General features: G+C 44.8%; 1 protein-coding gene across 3 annotated transcripts in view; it reads right to left on the bottom strand.

Moving 5' to 3' along the window:
* Window positions 1–15,953, bottom strand: part of Cfap61 (cilia and flagella associated protein 61) — a 290,445-nt gene that overhangs the window by 241,629 nt on the left and 32,863 nt on the right. For all 3 annotated transcript variants that reach the window (XM_087911144.1, XM_087911142.1, XM_087911143.1), the window contains exons 7-8: window positions 10,314–10,446; window positions 2,666–2,825 (exon numbers count right to left, since the gene is read on the bottom strand). In XM_087911144.1, the coding sequence (XP_087767270.1) occupies window positions 2,666–2,825; window positions 10,314–10,446 (293 nt within the window). The remainder of the gene's footprint in view (window positions 1–2,665; window positions 2,826–10,313; window positions 10,447–15,953) is intronic.

Consider the following 15,953-nt stretch of genomic DNA (forward strand, 5'->3'; position numbering starts at 1 on the left):
AGTCTTCTCTGGAGCTTCCTCTGTTGATGTGATGAAAAGATGGCTGTGGAATTTGTTGATGACTCTGCCTGGATATAATGAGCTACTGAGGACCTATGACTCCGTCCCTGAGTTATCACAAGTCTACAATGGAAGCTCCCTGGTAACAATTTCATAGAGAATCATTTTTGTGTCAGTGAACAGAAAACCAATTTTCAAAAATAAACACCCTGTGATAGGTAACACGTTTCCCCACTTCCTTTGCCTGCCACCCTGTCCTAGAGCAAATGATTTTAAGAAATAGGGCTGAAGGAGGTAATGAGAAGCCAGCTGCCTGCCTTTCCTGTCTCCGCAGACTTTTGCTACACAGGGCCATAATAGATAATGTATAGATGTTTCAGACCCAGTGTCCAGCTAAACTTTGACTCTCCTCCTCCCCCTCCAGTAAAATTTCTGAGACAGGAATTTTCCATTCATTCCAATATAAGGAACAGAAGTAGTGTCAGGAAGACTCAGCCTCAGGAAAGGTCTATAGCCTTCCAATCTGGTTTTGAGATTTGGTTTGGTTTGGTTTGGTTTGGTTTTCCTTGGGGTTTTTTGGTTTTGTTTTGTTTTGATTGATTGTTTGTTTGTTGTTTGGGACAGGGTTTCTCCGTTTAACATCCTGGGCTGTCCTGGAACTCTCTCTGTAGACCACACTGGCCTAGAACTCACAGAGATCTGCCTGCTTCTGCCCCGTGAGTGCTGGGATTAAAGACATACTCCACCACATCCAGCTATTTTGTTTTGTTTTGTTTTAATGATAGCACAGAAAACACACACAAAAAAAGAATGTATGCTTGGCACTGAGCTAAGAGCATCCCAACTCCAATATTTACTCCTCCTACCCATTCCCTGATTGCGTATTATTTTTATCCCTCCTTTATACACGAGAACACGAGCCGCAGCCAGGCTCCTGTCTGGTGTCCCCTTCAAAGAAGACTTCCAGCACTGGAAAGCAACTGTGACAACTTCTGGTTCAGGATTGTCTTACGGTGCTTAAATGTTCCTCCAAAACATTCCTTCCCCAAGGGCCTGGGGAAGGCGCCGCCCACCATGAAACAGTAATGACTCAAGTCTCACATTCAGGAAGGATGCTGTTGTCATCAGTACCAAAGGGAAGAGACTTTCCACGGGGGACTTCACCATTCTGTGTGACGAGTGTTTGATTTTCCCACTGAAGGGGCAAGGCTGGAACACCAAGTCCTGTGCCACCAACCGTATTGCTCCTCTTCCTATTTTTGAACAACTTTACTAAAACCCTTCATGTTAGAGGAAGCAGTACAATTAAAAAAAAAACACCTGCTTTTCCCCCAAAGAGTGCCTGAATGGCCAAATCATAAAAATAATAGCCACTAACTATTGTCAGTGTTTACTGCTCACTAAATTCATTCAAGACATGTACACCAAGTATAACATTTTACACGCCATACCTCAGTGAAAATCCACAACTCCTGCCTGATGGCAGTTTTCCTCACCTACACCTGGGGAACCAGATAAGAGAATTGAACTGACACACCTAAGCTCACCGGCACCTAAGCTCACCGGCCTGTTGGTATCTATCTGCCATAAGAACCTACTTAACCATGAAGCTACCAGCAGAGATTACCTCATCTTACTTCATGAAATACTGACAGAGACAATATTTCAAAATTCATTTTATGGCTTGGAGTTAAGAGCTTGTATTGTTCCTGCAGAGGACCTGAGTTCAGTTTCCAGCATCCATATGGTGGCTCATGACCTGTAATCCCAGCTCCAGTGGATCTGATACCCTCTTAATTACATACACAGATGCACACACACATACTCACACTCACACGGTATATACCCATACAGACATACACACTTAAACATAAATAAAAAATTGAAAATCAATGTTATTTCATACATGCAGAAATCAGTTATACAAGTTCAAAATGACCACTTACAACATACTCATGCTACAGAGGGTTTGCCCAAAGACATAAAGAGAGAAATACTTATTGTAAAGATCAAAGTTTAAAAGTATACAGAGTCTTCAAGCTTGTTTGCTTTTTATACGTTTAAATTTTTAAGCACTGGGGATTTAACCCAGGGAACCTAGTGCATATGAGACCAATGATCTGCCACTAAGGTATTTCCCTAGTCCCTTGAATTCTTGAAGTTATTTATTATATTCTGGTGTTCTCTCTCTCTCTCTCTCTCTCTCTCTCTCTCTCTCTCTCTCTCTCTCTGTGTGTGTGTGTGTGTGTGTGTGTGTGTGTGTGTGTGAGAGAGAGAGAGAGAGAGAGACTAAATCGGCACTAGGGATGTAGCCCAGAGGTACAGCTCTTAGTCAACATGCACAAAGCTCTGAACCTGATCCCCAGCAACAAAAATAAAAATCTAAAATGCTAACAATTACCTTACTATAGCTTATATACCAATGACCATTCTGTAAGCAAACACCCTGAATTTGGAAACCTTTAGCTTTAAGGGAACCATGTCTAGTTATGGCTGTGCAGGTTTGTCCCTGGACCCACAGATTTCACAAAGATGCCAATAACCATGAGGATGTACTCCATAAATGGGACTTGGAAGGTTCTTAAGATGCCCTTCCTGTGAATAGCACAGCTGTGTGTAAGACGTGTTCTGACTTTTCTGGTATGTCTTGGGACAGCCACCGTACCTTGGCTTTCTTTGATACTTGATTCTCTTGATGGTTCCAGAAGATCGTCAGGATGTGGGACACAGAACCCATGGAAAGGGCCCAGGTCAAAGCACTCGTGCAGCAGGGTCAAGTTCACGCTGGAGCACACACTCATGAACCCGACGGCCTTGCCTTCCACCTGCAACACCAGAACACAGCCACCTATCAGACTTAAGATCTGCCAAGAGTTCATAGCATGTGGCCCACTGGGATGTGGGAGACACTCTTGGGTTATTTAAGGGTGGAAGGGTCTTCCAGTAGCCCTTGTGTCCAGCACAATACATAGAATACAGAACATGCTCAAAGGCATATCCAACAAGTGACCACTGGGAACACTCTTAGCAGTTGGGAAGTAACTTACGGGAGTTGCCAGAGTGTCCCCGAGGAGACCCTGTTCCACTCCTTCTGCCAGCCAGTGGGTTGGAGTTTGGTCTTTTGGAGAGAGAGAAAGAGAGAGAGAGAGAGAGAGAGAGAGAGAGAGAGAGAGAGAGAGAGAGAAGGCAGTGGGGTGTATTTGCTTTTCTTTTTATTCACCCATAAGCCCCAACCTCTTAGACAGTTTTCTCCATTCTGTCCTTCCCCACCCATCAATCACAGCTCTTTGTAAAGTGGGTTGCTCCTAACCCATCCAATAAACCCCAACTTAGAGAACAATCATAATCCGGGCCTCCTTACTAGGGGATAGACTTATTTATCACTTGACTGGTCATGGAGAAGTGAAGAAAGGCTGTTTGGGGGGAAAGAGCTCTGCGACGTCTGGAATGATGTACTAACAAATAACCCTCTGCACACTAAATCACTGGGTATGAAGCTCTTTGCAATGGTCGCCATGGTTTTAATATATAATTTTTTTAAAAATTTTTTTGATGAGGAACACAGACTCCCAGGAAGCTGAGTAAGTGACTGATTGACACAGCCATTCTATTCAGGAAGTGGACTCACAGCACTGTGCATCATCCATTCCTAAGGAGCAGCCCCACACAAATGGGTGATGCTTCACCATCCTACAGCAGAGAAGCAAGCGGCACGAATGTTTGATGAGACAGGGAAAGACAGATAGCAAACTATGTCTCCAATAGCTCTGTGTGCTTGAGAAAACACACAAAGGTGCCCTTTGTCTTCAAGGAGTCCTTTTTAAAATGAATTTTCCTTGCATTTTCCTTTCTTTACAGGACCCCCTCCCCAAATGATACTTGCTATAAAAGGCTGATTTACACAGCTGTTTTATAAAGCCATTGACACTTTAATGAAAGTCCAAAATAAACATTTTAATTTTTTTCCCAAATAACAAGTAATTGTTTGTCTTGTTTGCACTCCCGAACAAAGGCTGTGTAGCTGCAGTTGTCTGGCTTCTCTATAATTTCAGGCCCAAGACTCAGCAGACGCTGATTAACCAATCCATCTACCATATGTGCAGAAAGAGACGGCCAGCCTCACTCCCGGCAGGGAAAATTGGCATCCATCTTGGTTCACATGGAGATGTCCTTCTAATCTACAGCCGTGCTGGCGCAGCGAAACTTCCATGGCCTGAAATACCTTTTGCTGGCTTCACGGCGAGCTGCGTGTGCATGATAAGAATGTATTATTTATAAGACCGCCGTTAGTAATGAGCTATTACACTAATGGCTCATTGTGTTGGGGATTTGATTTCAAATGGCATGGATCACACATTCTGATGAAAATGAGAAAAACATGTTTTGCCATTAGGAACAAAGATTTAGCATTCTCCAATTCCACAACCTGTTATATTCCCATCACTCGGCTAGGGTTGTAACAATTTACAAAAGCCCACAGTCAGAGACGGCAGCAGAGCAAGGATGGAGGGTGGACATGTCCGCTCTGGTCTTTGGGTTCCTTTCAAATGACTGCCTGGAGATACACTGTTCTGGAATATCAATTTGCAGACCTCGCCTGGGGTAGGTTGGTGTGTGTGTCACTTGTACCGTGCAGAGGCACTGGCTGCTGTTACCGTTTAGTGGACACAGGTATTTTCTGCCATCAAAGTCTGGAGGACAAAACTGGAGATTTTGCTCTTCCTGTCTGTGGGACCACACAGATGAGATTTAGGTCACTGGAAAACCATCTGTGAGCTTGCCTTGTCTTCACAACCCGGTCTAACTCACAGACACATGTGCACTTTGACATTCATAACGCCACCCCCAAAACCCCACAGTCAGGCATCCCTTTTGGGTGACAATATTTCATAATGAGGGCTTTTGTCCTCGTTGTGACCGTTACTGGCTTTCATCCCCTTTTCTTGATGCCAAGTGCACGGCTAACCTGGCAGGCTCTCTCCCGCCTGCAGGTCAGTGGTGCTTTCTCGGACCACTGCTGCCCACGTCCTGGGTGATGCCAAAACAGACGCTCTGCCCATCTGTCTCTAGGAACCGCCTTGGCCTCCAACTACCCTTCCTTGAAATCCCAGCTTGAAGTAAACACCAGATGTCAAGGTACACTTATGACAAGGAACCTGCAGCAAAGCCACAGCTCAGAACTCCTCCAAAGTAGCAAACAGGACAAAGCAAGTCAACAATTCCTCAACAAGGCAATGGCTTTTCTCCTAACTCAAGCCAAGCCCTCAAGTGCTCCATGTGCTCAGCCTGAAACCGGCCTGTACTGGGTTAGAAAGAGGCACACTTGATGCCCGTTGTCCTGTTACCCCTGCTTAGTGATGGCTGCAGGGTAAACGGACCAGCCAAAGAAAGCCACCCTGGCTCTGAAACCAGAGACGGTGAAAGAAAGCCACCCTGGACCTGAAACCTGAGACAGTGAAAGAAACCCACCCTGGCTCTGAAACCAGAGTCAAAGAAATATACTTTGGCCCTGGAACCAGAGCCAGTGAAAGAAATATGCCCTGGCCCCAAAACTAAAGCCAAAAATCTAAAAAGGGGGAAGTAAAAGAAAGTTTGGTCTTGAAATGGGAGCCAACTCTGCCCCTGACCAACTAAACCAACCAATCCCTAAGCAGGAAAACTAACCAATCTCTGAGCAGAAAAATCTCCCTGGGAAAACTCCACCCCTAAGAAGCCCTATATACACCCTTCTGCCTGTTCAGCTGGGGGCTGCCCTTTCCCACCCTAGCAGGGAAACCACCTGCCCCACTTACAGTGGCCGCCCCAGTAGATGTTAATAAATGCCGATTCAGTGTTGGGAAGAAATGCCCAGATGTTAGTGCTTGCCAATGGTAAAATACTGGCATCATGGTAGTTTCAAGTTGCCAACTGATGTCATCAAACATGAGGTATAGATGTAGGGCAGAGATATGTGATGGCATGTTATTAAATACTATGCCACTAGATAAGACCACAGACCAAATCCCCAAGAGCTACATAAAACTAAAAGAAATCAATTGTACCCTTTTAACATTATTTACAATAATTTCTTACACTGTAAGTTTATACAAGTATAGCCTTTCTTGTTTTGGGGTTTGTTTGCTGTTTTATTTTTGAGACTGGATCACATGTTGTCTAGTTTGGCCTTGAACTGGTTATTTAACTATGGGTGACCTTGAACTTTTGATCCTCCTGTCTCTGCCTTCCAAGTGTTAGGATTGCAGGTATGTGCCACCATGCTGGGTTTGTATGGCAGGAACAGGATTGCAGGTATGTGCCACCATGCTGGGTTTATATGGCAGGAACTCTACCTAGTGAGCTACACCCTCAGCCTATACAACTTTTTTGTTTTGGTTTGTTTATTTGGTTTGTGGTTTTTCAAGACAGGGTTACTCTATATAATAGCCCTGGCTGTCCTGGAACTAGTTCTTGTAGACCAGTCTGGCCTCGAACTCACAGGGATCTGCCTATCTCTGCCTCCTGAGTGCTGGGATTAAAGGCGTGAGCCTACAAGTTTTAATGATGGCTATGTTCAGCAAACAGCTTGCAAAGTTCCTGAGGATTTAACAACTAGCTCTCTCAAGCTAGACCAGACACCTCCACCCAAGGTAATGACATATCCAGGATGACAGGTAGGAGGTGGGGGTGGGGCAGTAGGACCAGTATTTAGCTTGAACCTGAAAGGCTTCAGACACAAGATGTGGCTTTCCTGCCTGGTTTCTGTTCCCAGGTCCTACCTATGTCCTTGAATAAGATCTGTGGTCTCCTCTCTCTGGAACATAAAGCTTCTGATGACTGAGGCAGCACAGCCTTTGGCTAGACCCCTTCACCTCTTAGGGACACCAATGTCACAGGGTTGGCACTGTTACTTCCCATCTGTGGCTTTCGTTGCCTCGATGTTCACATGGAAAATGAAAGAAATCGACCAAGAAAAAGAACAAGGCAGAGAGCACCACAACTGCAGTAGATCACTTCCTCAAGGGATTTGGGGTGTCACTAACACTCTAATAAAACCAGAGAACTAGGGCTGGAGCGATGGTTCGGGGGTTAAGAGCATTGCCTGCTCTTCCAAAGGTCCTGAGTTCAATTCCCGGCAACCACATGGTGGTTCCCAACCATCTGTAATGAGGTCTGGTACCCTCTTCTGGCCTGCAGGCATACACTCAGACAGAATACTGTATACATAAGAAATAAATAAATAAATAATCAGAGAACTAAAAGACTCCTACAAATGAAGACTGGATCACACAAGGTGGAGACTTAACAGAAAGATCAAAGTCCTTGTTGAGGCTCTGCACGATTTATTGCCTGTAGCTTTCAGCGGTTGTGGAAAAACACTACTTTTCAAAATGGCACCTCTCTGGCCCAAATGCTTCCTGACCCTTCCTTTTCTCATCAGCCTAGAGCTGAATGCTGACTGAGTGGTGAAGAGAGCCATCAACCAGACCACACATCAAAACCATGTGAAAAGCGTTAGATGCTCCCTGGCTACTCCAGCAGAATACCCCACTTCCAGTAAAAGAGAGGGAATTTTCAATGTCCTTTTCACTCCTCCCCACTCAGAAACCTAAAAGAAGGGACCCCTGTACCCTACCATGGAGTGGAACTCTCCTCAGAGCCTCCACCATGCTGCCATTGTCTCTGTCTATGACGTTAATAACTCTTCCAACAAATCTCTTGTCAAAAAGGGCCATCCACCTCATTATGCCCTTGAATTCCAAGCCAAAACTTGCATTACTATTCTATTTATTATTATTATTATTATTATTATTATTATTATTATTATTGATGTTGTTATTGCTACCACCACCCTATTGGGAGTAAAATGATCTCACTGCAGCTGTTCTGTTTTGTTTTTGAAATAGAGTGACCTAGATTTGGTTTTGCATGTGGGCCACTCCTGCCCCAGTCTTCTAAGTACAAGGATTCCAGATGTGAACCAACATGGCTGGCTTCACTGTGCTTTTGACTAACACTTCCCATCTTACGATACCAAATGACTTCTTCTCATGTGCCACTGACAATTTCTGTATCCTTTTTTGAAGGTGGGGCTGTCAATCAAATCCTTTGTCCACATCTATTTTGGAGTGTTTGACTCTGTATTCATTCCTGACAGAATTATGATGCTGTCATGAAGCTGGCACAAAGCCTGAATGTCTCTCAGGAGAGTCTCATAGACACCAAGTCCGTGAGACTCGATGTGGAAGCAAGCCTCAAACTGCTCACCTTATTTACGCAGATTATTTGCTCTCAAATTTCAAGAAAAGCCATATTCTTTAAGAGGTCTTACAGTTTCAGCAAAAGAGAAAGGAGTGTATGAAGAATGAATCCCTAAAAATATCACTCCAGAAACAAAATTGCAAATTCCAATCTTCTAATACTTTTCAATTAGCTGGCATAGGAATCTCTTTTGAAAATCAAAGTCAAATATCTGTTTGCAAACAAAAACATGATTATGATTCTATTAATGAACAGGATGGGTAGGGATCCAAGGACTCTATTCAATTAATGTTTGTTTACTATTATTATTTATTATTGTTGTTGTTGGTTTTTTCAAGACAGGGTTTCTCTGTGAAACTGTCCTGGCTATCCTGGAACTTACTGTGTAGACCATGCTGGCCTCAAACTCACAGAGATCCACCTGTCTCTGCCTCCCCATTGCTGGGATTAAAGGCATGTGCTACCACTGCCCGGCTGTTAATTATTATTTTTAAAGCTGCTTTAAATTTTTTACTGTAGAGTTTGTGTGTGTGTGTGTGTGTGTGTGTGTGTGTGTGTGTGTGTGTGTGTGTGCGTGTGTGTGTGTGTGTGTGTGTGTATTGGGATGTATTTACCAAGATGCACATTCAGAGGTCAAAGAACAACTGTGTGGAACTGGTTCTCTCCTTCCACTCTTCATAGTTTCCCAGGAGTGAACTCAAGTCACTAGACTCACTGGGCAAGTGCCCATCTCCTCCACGCCATCTTACCAGCCCGCATTTGTTATCTTATACGAAAAGACGAGCCCTAAAATTCACTCAGGCTCTTCCCCATCACGTCTCCTGTCCGGCAAACCAGCTCTCACTATGGAAGTTGAGCTGTTCAGTTACAGTTGATACAAGACCTACTCTTGACGTGGGTGACACTACACCAGAACCAAGAGGAAGGTTTTCCAGTTTCTTAATGTAAAATGCAAGTCCATTGAGCAACAACACCCTGCAACTTAGAGAAAAGCAGCCTCCCCGCCCCCACCCGCTGCCTGGGTGAGGCCAAGTCACCTGGGCTTCCTTAGTCCAAGGGCTCCCCAGGCAGCTCAAGTGTGAGAACCGCTGCTTCCAGATGCTTTCCTCGGTCTGCATGAGCATGGGTGAAAGACCCCACTCCGGTGGCCCCGTTCTGACATCATACTCTATGGCCTATGGCCTCGGTCCTACTTTATGCTCTGTTGCCGGGATAGAACACTGACCAAAAGCAACTCGGGGAGGAAATGGAAGAAATGATTGACAAGTTTACAGCCCATCATGGAGGGAAGCTGAGGCAGAAGCTGAAGCAGAGGCCACGGAGGGATGGTGCTTGCTGCTGTATCGTCCTCACCTTGAGAATTAGAGAACCAAGGACCACCTGCAAGTTATAAAGGTCTGAGGACAAATGCAAGTTATCAAATTTCTCTCTCACGCTGCTGTTCAGAGTCTTAACATTATCGATAAAATGCTGATAAGCTATTAATCCAACTCTGGCAGAGTGCTGCTACTACCGCTATTCAAGGTCAAGATTTTAAAATCTCTTTGGTCGTTTTCTAAAAATACTTTTCACTGGGCAAAAACGTCTGTCTCAGTCATTCTGGCATAAATATGCTGCTCTTTATACAATGTATGTGTCTGAAACTTACGTTTTACAAACTCAAGGAATTCTTATGAGTTCCAGAGAGCCAAATCGAAGGATTCACTTTAAACAGGTCAGATATACCCCTCTCTTAATTTCCTGACACCCTCCTCCTCAATTACCAGGACCTAAAGAAAAATTTTTTCTTCCTAAACTTAACCTGGTCCTCTGCTCTTCCAATACCTTGCCAGATCCAAGAGACACTGGACAGTTTCACACCACAAATCCTGGACAGGAGTGTGGCAAACAGCTAGCCTAGGACGTGACCAGCACCCAGCTTTCTCAGGTCCCCCAAGCTGGCCTGGCATCACCTAGAAGGGTATGCAGGAGGGAAAGGCACATCAGCTCCAGGGATGTCCAGCAAGCCAGCAGCAGCATGGCTCCTTCCTCTCATTTCTTTCACTATGTCCCCAGGAGGGTCATTAGTCACCAACCTCACACACCACAGCATGATTCTCTTCGTCTTGGGCCTCTATCAGTTCAGCCAGGAAGTATTCGCCATAAATTTCTCTCAGAGTGTTGTCATAATGCATAAATATTGGCATGAGATCGTCATGGTCTTCTACCCTGTGTAACAGAGAGCCTCCGGTTTAGTGTTCGCTCCAGCCATTGCTTTCCTCCCACAGAACACCTACTGTGTTTGACCCCTGCGGGAAGCGCCAAGATACAGCAACACTTGTGAAATGGATTGATGTCGTCACAACCAGAACTGTAAGACACCTCCATAACTTCAAATATTTCAGAGGACACGCTAACTCTCCAGATGAAGAACGGCAGTGATGGGAAGGGGAGGGAGGTGGGCCATGCCAGCAGAGGGGTCAGCGTTGCTGGAGACTGGGAGGTAAGATAGCATCCGGCAGGAACCCAAGGACAGTGGAGGACAGCACTTCCCAAATGGATCACCACTTCTAAGACATGATCCCACAATCCCTTTCCTTTTTTAAATTTTTAAAACTCTCATGTGTGTCTACCTTGAACTGCAGAACCATTGCGGTCACTATTTACCCTTGTATGTTTCTATTCTGAGACATCTCTGCACTTCCCATGGAGGGAAAAGTGCTATGAAGGTAACCAAGCCCTGCTCGCTATTCTGGGGACATTCACCTTGACTCCCATTCTCGGGACACTTTACAATGTCCTTGACACCTATTTCGGGATGTAGGAACTAGGCTTACTAATACATGGTGATGCTGGCTCTTGGATTCCCTGTCTTTCTTCATTTCAGTGTACTTTTGGGGACATTTAGTGTTGTATTTTACCTAAGATCCTCTAATCTTGTGTTCCTGTTACAAAAAAAAAAATCCAAATTCCCATGATTTTTCCCGTAGTATGTTTGATATAACTATTGACCTTTGTTCTCTACCTTTTCCATTCATTACTCTATCATCTCCACCGCCTCATTTTATCTTCTAGTATGTTCTCTTTGAGGCTGACACTAGCCCCATCTACTTAGCGATCCATATGTGCATATGGCTCAAGGATTCCCCTCATGTCTGCTGCTGTGCTTCCCACAGCAATCCCAGGGGTCAGGCAGTGCCCTTTCCTCTGTTCAGATGCTCCCAGGGTTTATGAGATGGCTTGCCACAAAGCTGTACCATGGCCTCGGGATGAGCTTAGGTCTGCCAACAAAAGTACTGCCTTCGCCAGACCTAAAGTTCACGGTGCCCTTCAAAATGGCATTCTTTATGACACTCTTAGAAAGCCGGAAGCGGGATGCAAAAATAGTTGAGAGAAGTGTCCTTGGCTCAGTGACCAAGGTTCATCATCCAACCAGATGGGTCACAACTCCTCCCAAGCCCGTGCTAACAACCCCCCCAGTCTGTCATAGATGACTTTCCCAAATTACATGTGTTCAACTAAATGATCTCCATCCGGCACCCAGGATGAAACTTTTGCCTCTACTGACAGAGGCTCAACTGCTGCTGGAATAAGGTCATGGTTAGTATTAGCCCCAAAGAGAACATACTAGAAGATAAGATGGGGCAGTGGAGATGATAGAGTAATAAACTGAAAAGCCAAGAGAGAATAAAGGTCGATAGTTATAGCAAACACATTACAGGGAAAAGCACGTGAATTTGGAGTATTTTTTTAGTATCGGGAACACAGTATTAGAGGATCTTAGACAGACAAAATACAAAACTAAATAGTCTCAAAAGTATACTGAAAAGAAGAAAGGAATGAGATCCAAGAGTCATTTGTGATGTGTGTGTACATATGTATGTATGCATACACACACACACACACACACACATACACACACACACACACACACACACATATACATAAACAAAAAACTCCAAATACCTTAATAAAACTGATATATTTTAAAAAAATGACCAGTCTCTAAAACCTCAGAGCTGGACTGGAGACATGGGTGGATCACTTTGCCTAGAATGCACAAATCTGGGGATTATCCCCAGAAACATAATAAATAAATAAGCAGTTAAAAAAAATCAGAGTTGCCTGGCAAGGAGGCACACCACTTAGCTGAATGAGAGTGAAAGATAAAGAATTTCAAGCCAGCCTGGGCTACAAAGCAATACTCTGTCTCAAAACAAAACACTAATTGGGTATTGTGGTGCACACCTTTAATCTGTCACCCTGGCTCTGAGGTCACCACTGGCCATCTCATTCCCTCACGCCAGGGCACCGGAGGGATTCCCAAGTGTGAGGCCCAAACGGGGAGCCAAAAGCAAACACCAACTGCGTGTTTAAGATACGAGTGCCCTTCAGATGCTGCCCTTGACACTTGCCCACATATTTCCGCGTGTGTGTGATCGCTTGGAGAATCAGCAGCGGTCATCGGTGGCCAGGAGTAGTGAAGCTCCACCATAAATTCATCAAAGGCCTGTTAGGTGTTCTTTTGAAAAGACTAAAAGAAAATAAAAATCCAGCACAGTGCCCAAAGCCTGAACTGGAAAGCCAGCCCACTTTGGTCTGGACCCTGTATCTGCCACCTGTGCCTGTCAAAGATGCAGTATTCTGTCTCTGAACTACATCCACTACGCCATGTGATCAGACACGTGTAAGTGGAAATCCGACGGTAATTACCACTCAGGTGGGAAGAACCAGTAAGAACTGGAGAACACCCACAATCAGCAGGCAGAGCTTTTTACTCCAGAAGGCTGGACCACCACCCTGACATCCCATTGGCTGCTCCATCCACCGTCAGTGGTCTCACAGCTCTGCTTCCCTCGGCTCCATCAGTCACTTGGAAACGTTTGAGAGCCCCTCGCTGTTTCTGGATGGGTCCAAGGGTCTAAGGCCTCCATCGCGTCTGCCTTATCCCAACCATGTGTGAGCTGACATATTCATTGTTCTTAGAACGCGTCTTGCCTCTTTTTCTACTCAGTACTCCGATCCACTTGCCTATTCCTAATTCCTGCATCTTTGAAGGCTACCTGCACCATCCACCCTCCATTAACTCTTCCTCCCAGGCTCCTCTTCCAAAACATTCAACACTGGGATCATCATTGAATATACAGTGTCTGGCTATAACATTGATTATTTTAAGCAAGATGTGGCATCTTAATAACCAAGGAATAAGTTTGGGGGGGGGGCACATAGAAGGTCTAACACAGCTCTGAATTGTGGTGCAGGAGTGACAGGCAGTAAGGACCAGGTCCTTTCCAAGAACCCCCCACTCACAGCTCTTCTTCGAGAAAAGACTACTAATCCCAGGATGCCTCTGGAAATCTGGACCTGCAGTACTCCACTGAGAACCCTTCTGCTTAGCCTTCTGCCACTCCCTGCTGAGATGCCTGCAAAGGTATTTCACCTCCAAGTCATAGCGTTCTCATTTACAAAAGGAGAGGGGCATGAATCTTGGGACCACGCAATGGGGTGGCACACGCTGGTGCCTTAGCCTACTGCCCAGACAGCAAAAGTTTGCCCTCTGTGTGAGGCCTCGCACCCTCAGCAACAAGAACCTAGAACTCTGTTTGTTTCCCACTTACCCTGCAAAAAAGTCACTGTCCACAAGAGAGAGGCTTTCTTTTCACCCATAAAAAAGAATCCTTGGTGACACTCTTCGGAGAAGTAATGTTCTAGGAGAAAATACCCTTTGATTCCATTTTTGAGAATATTTACCCAAAATTAAGGTTGTACCAATACAGGTCAACAAATATCAAACCTACTTTAACAAATATCAAAGCTATTTTACATGACTGAAAAAATAATTTAATATTTTAATCATTTCTAAGTGCTATGGTGGTTTGAATAAGAATGGCCCCCGTAGGCTTATATATTTGCATGCTAGGGAATAGCACTATTTGAAAGAGATTAGGAGGCGTGGCCTTGTTGGAGTAGTTTATCACTGGGGGCAAGCTTACAAGTTTCCAAAAGTTGACATCACGCTCAGCATTTCTCTGTTTCTGTCTGTGGACCAGAGTGCAGCTCTCAGCTACTTTCCCAGGACCCGCTGCCATGCCTGCTGCCACACTCTTCACCATGATAAAGAATTAAGCCTCTGAAACTACAAGCAATCCCCCAATTAAATGCTTTCCTTTATAAGAGTCGCCATGGTCATGCTGTCTCTTCACAGCAATATAATAACGCCTAAGACAAGTACATCAAAATGGTATTCATATAAGAAAGTCCAAACTCCCAGGACATATCCTGGGTTCATGAACTGGCTTTTGGAGCCTATTCCCTATGGCGGGATACCTTTCACAATCTTGATGGTGGGAGGGGTGCTTGGTTTTACCTCAACTTGGAAACTTTGTTGACTCTCCAAAGAGGTCTTACCTCCTCTGAGGAGAGGATGGGGAGGGGGAAGGAGGGAAAGAAGGGGAGAGGAAAAATAAATGGAGGGAGGGTGAACTGGGGCTAGTGTGTAAAATTTAAAATTTTTAAATAAAAGAATCCACCAGGCTGTGGTGGTGCACACCTTTAATTCCAGCACCTGGGAGGCAGAGGCAGGCGGATCTATATGAGTTGAAGGCCACCCTGATTCCAGGACAGCTAGAACTGTTATACAGAGAAACCTTGTCTCCAAAAACAAAAACAAAAAAGTCCCTCTGTGTGTGTGTATATATATATGCGTTGGGTGGGTGTATTTCTTGTGGCTGTTATTGAGTGGTGACAGGTTGCATCAAACTAATCGTCTATAGGGATGTATACACAGCTCATCTGTCCAAAATTTTCTTTTAAAAAGCCCAAACCAATTTTTATTTATATGATGAATACAATATATGACTCTAGGCCTGAACTCTGAACCCAGAGTCCAAACTAGAACTTGGAATTCGTACACGGTTCAGTCCTCACCAGAGAAGCTTTGTAGTGGATGGCCACTGGCATGGAAACCCGCAACTGGTCAGCGTACAGAGAACAAATGACCCCAGACTCCTGGGCCCCAAGTCGGGTGTCTGTGTTACATTCCTCCCCTCGAGGCTCAGGGATCCATGAGGGAGAGGGACAGAAATACTGTAAAAGTCGAGGATGGCAGGTGACTGCAAGAGAAGGAGGCAGATGTACACATCAACTCTCGAAGGCTGTGACAACCGGCGTAAGACCTGCACAGTGCGGGCCAGACAAAGATCCCAGCATGGAGGAGGGGAAGCAGGCCTCAGGTTCCACCTCGAGTCAGGAGCAATCTACATTTGACTGCAGCTGGGCCAGGGAGGTCAGTTTCCTCCAATGGAGTAACACTCAGGGAAGGCCCACACCCAGGGTAGTCAGCCAACACAAACTAGACTATGGGTTTCTAAAAATAGAGAGAGAATATGAAGTCGAGGGACAAGAGGGACAATATGGGAGAAGTTGTAGAAGGGGATGAATACAATCAAAATAGATGATATGACATTCTCAAAGAATAAGTGAAAATATTATTATTTTTAAAAGTTTGCGGCTAGATATGGTGGAACATAATTTTAACCCAAGCACAGAATTGGGGGTTGTGGTAAGCAGACACGTCTCTGAGTCTGAAGCCAGTCTAGTCTGCATAGTGGGCTTCAGGCCAGCCAAGGCTACATACTAAGACCCTGTCTCCGAAACAAAACAAAATAAAAATAGAAAAAAATAGTTCGAGATGGCAATTTTTAACCACATTAATGTACATAGATTTGATCATTATG

Source organism: Myodes glareolus, chromosome 10 (assembly GCF_982192425.1).
Source record: "Myodes glareolus chromosome 10, mMyoGla1.1, whole genome shotgun sequence".
NCBI lineage: Eukaryota > Metazoa > Chordata > Mammalia > Rodentia > Cricetidae > Myodes > Myodes glareolus.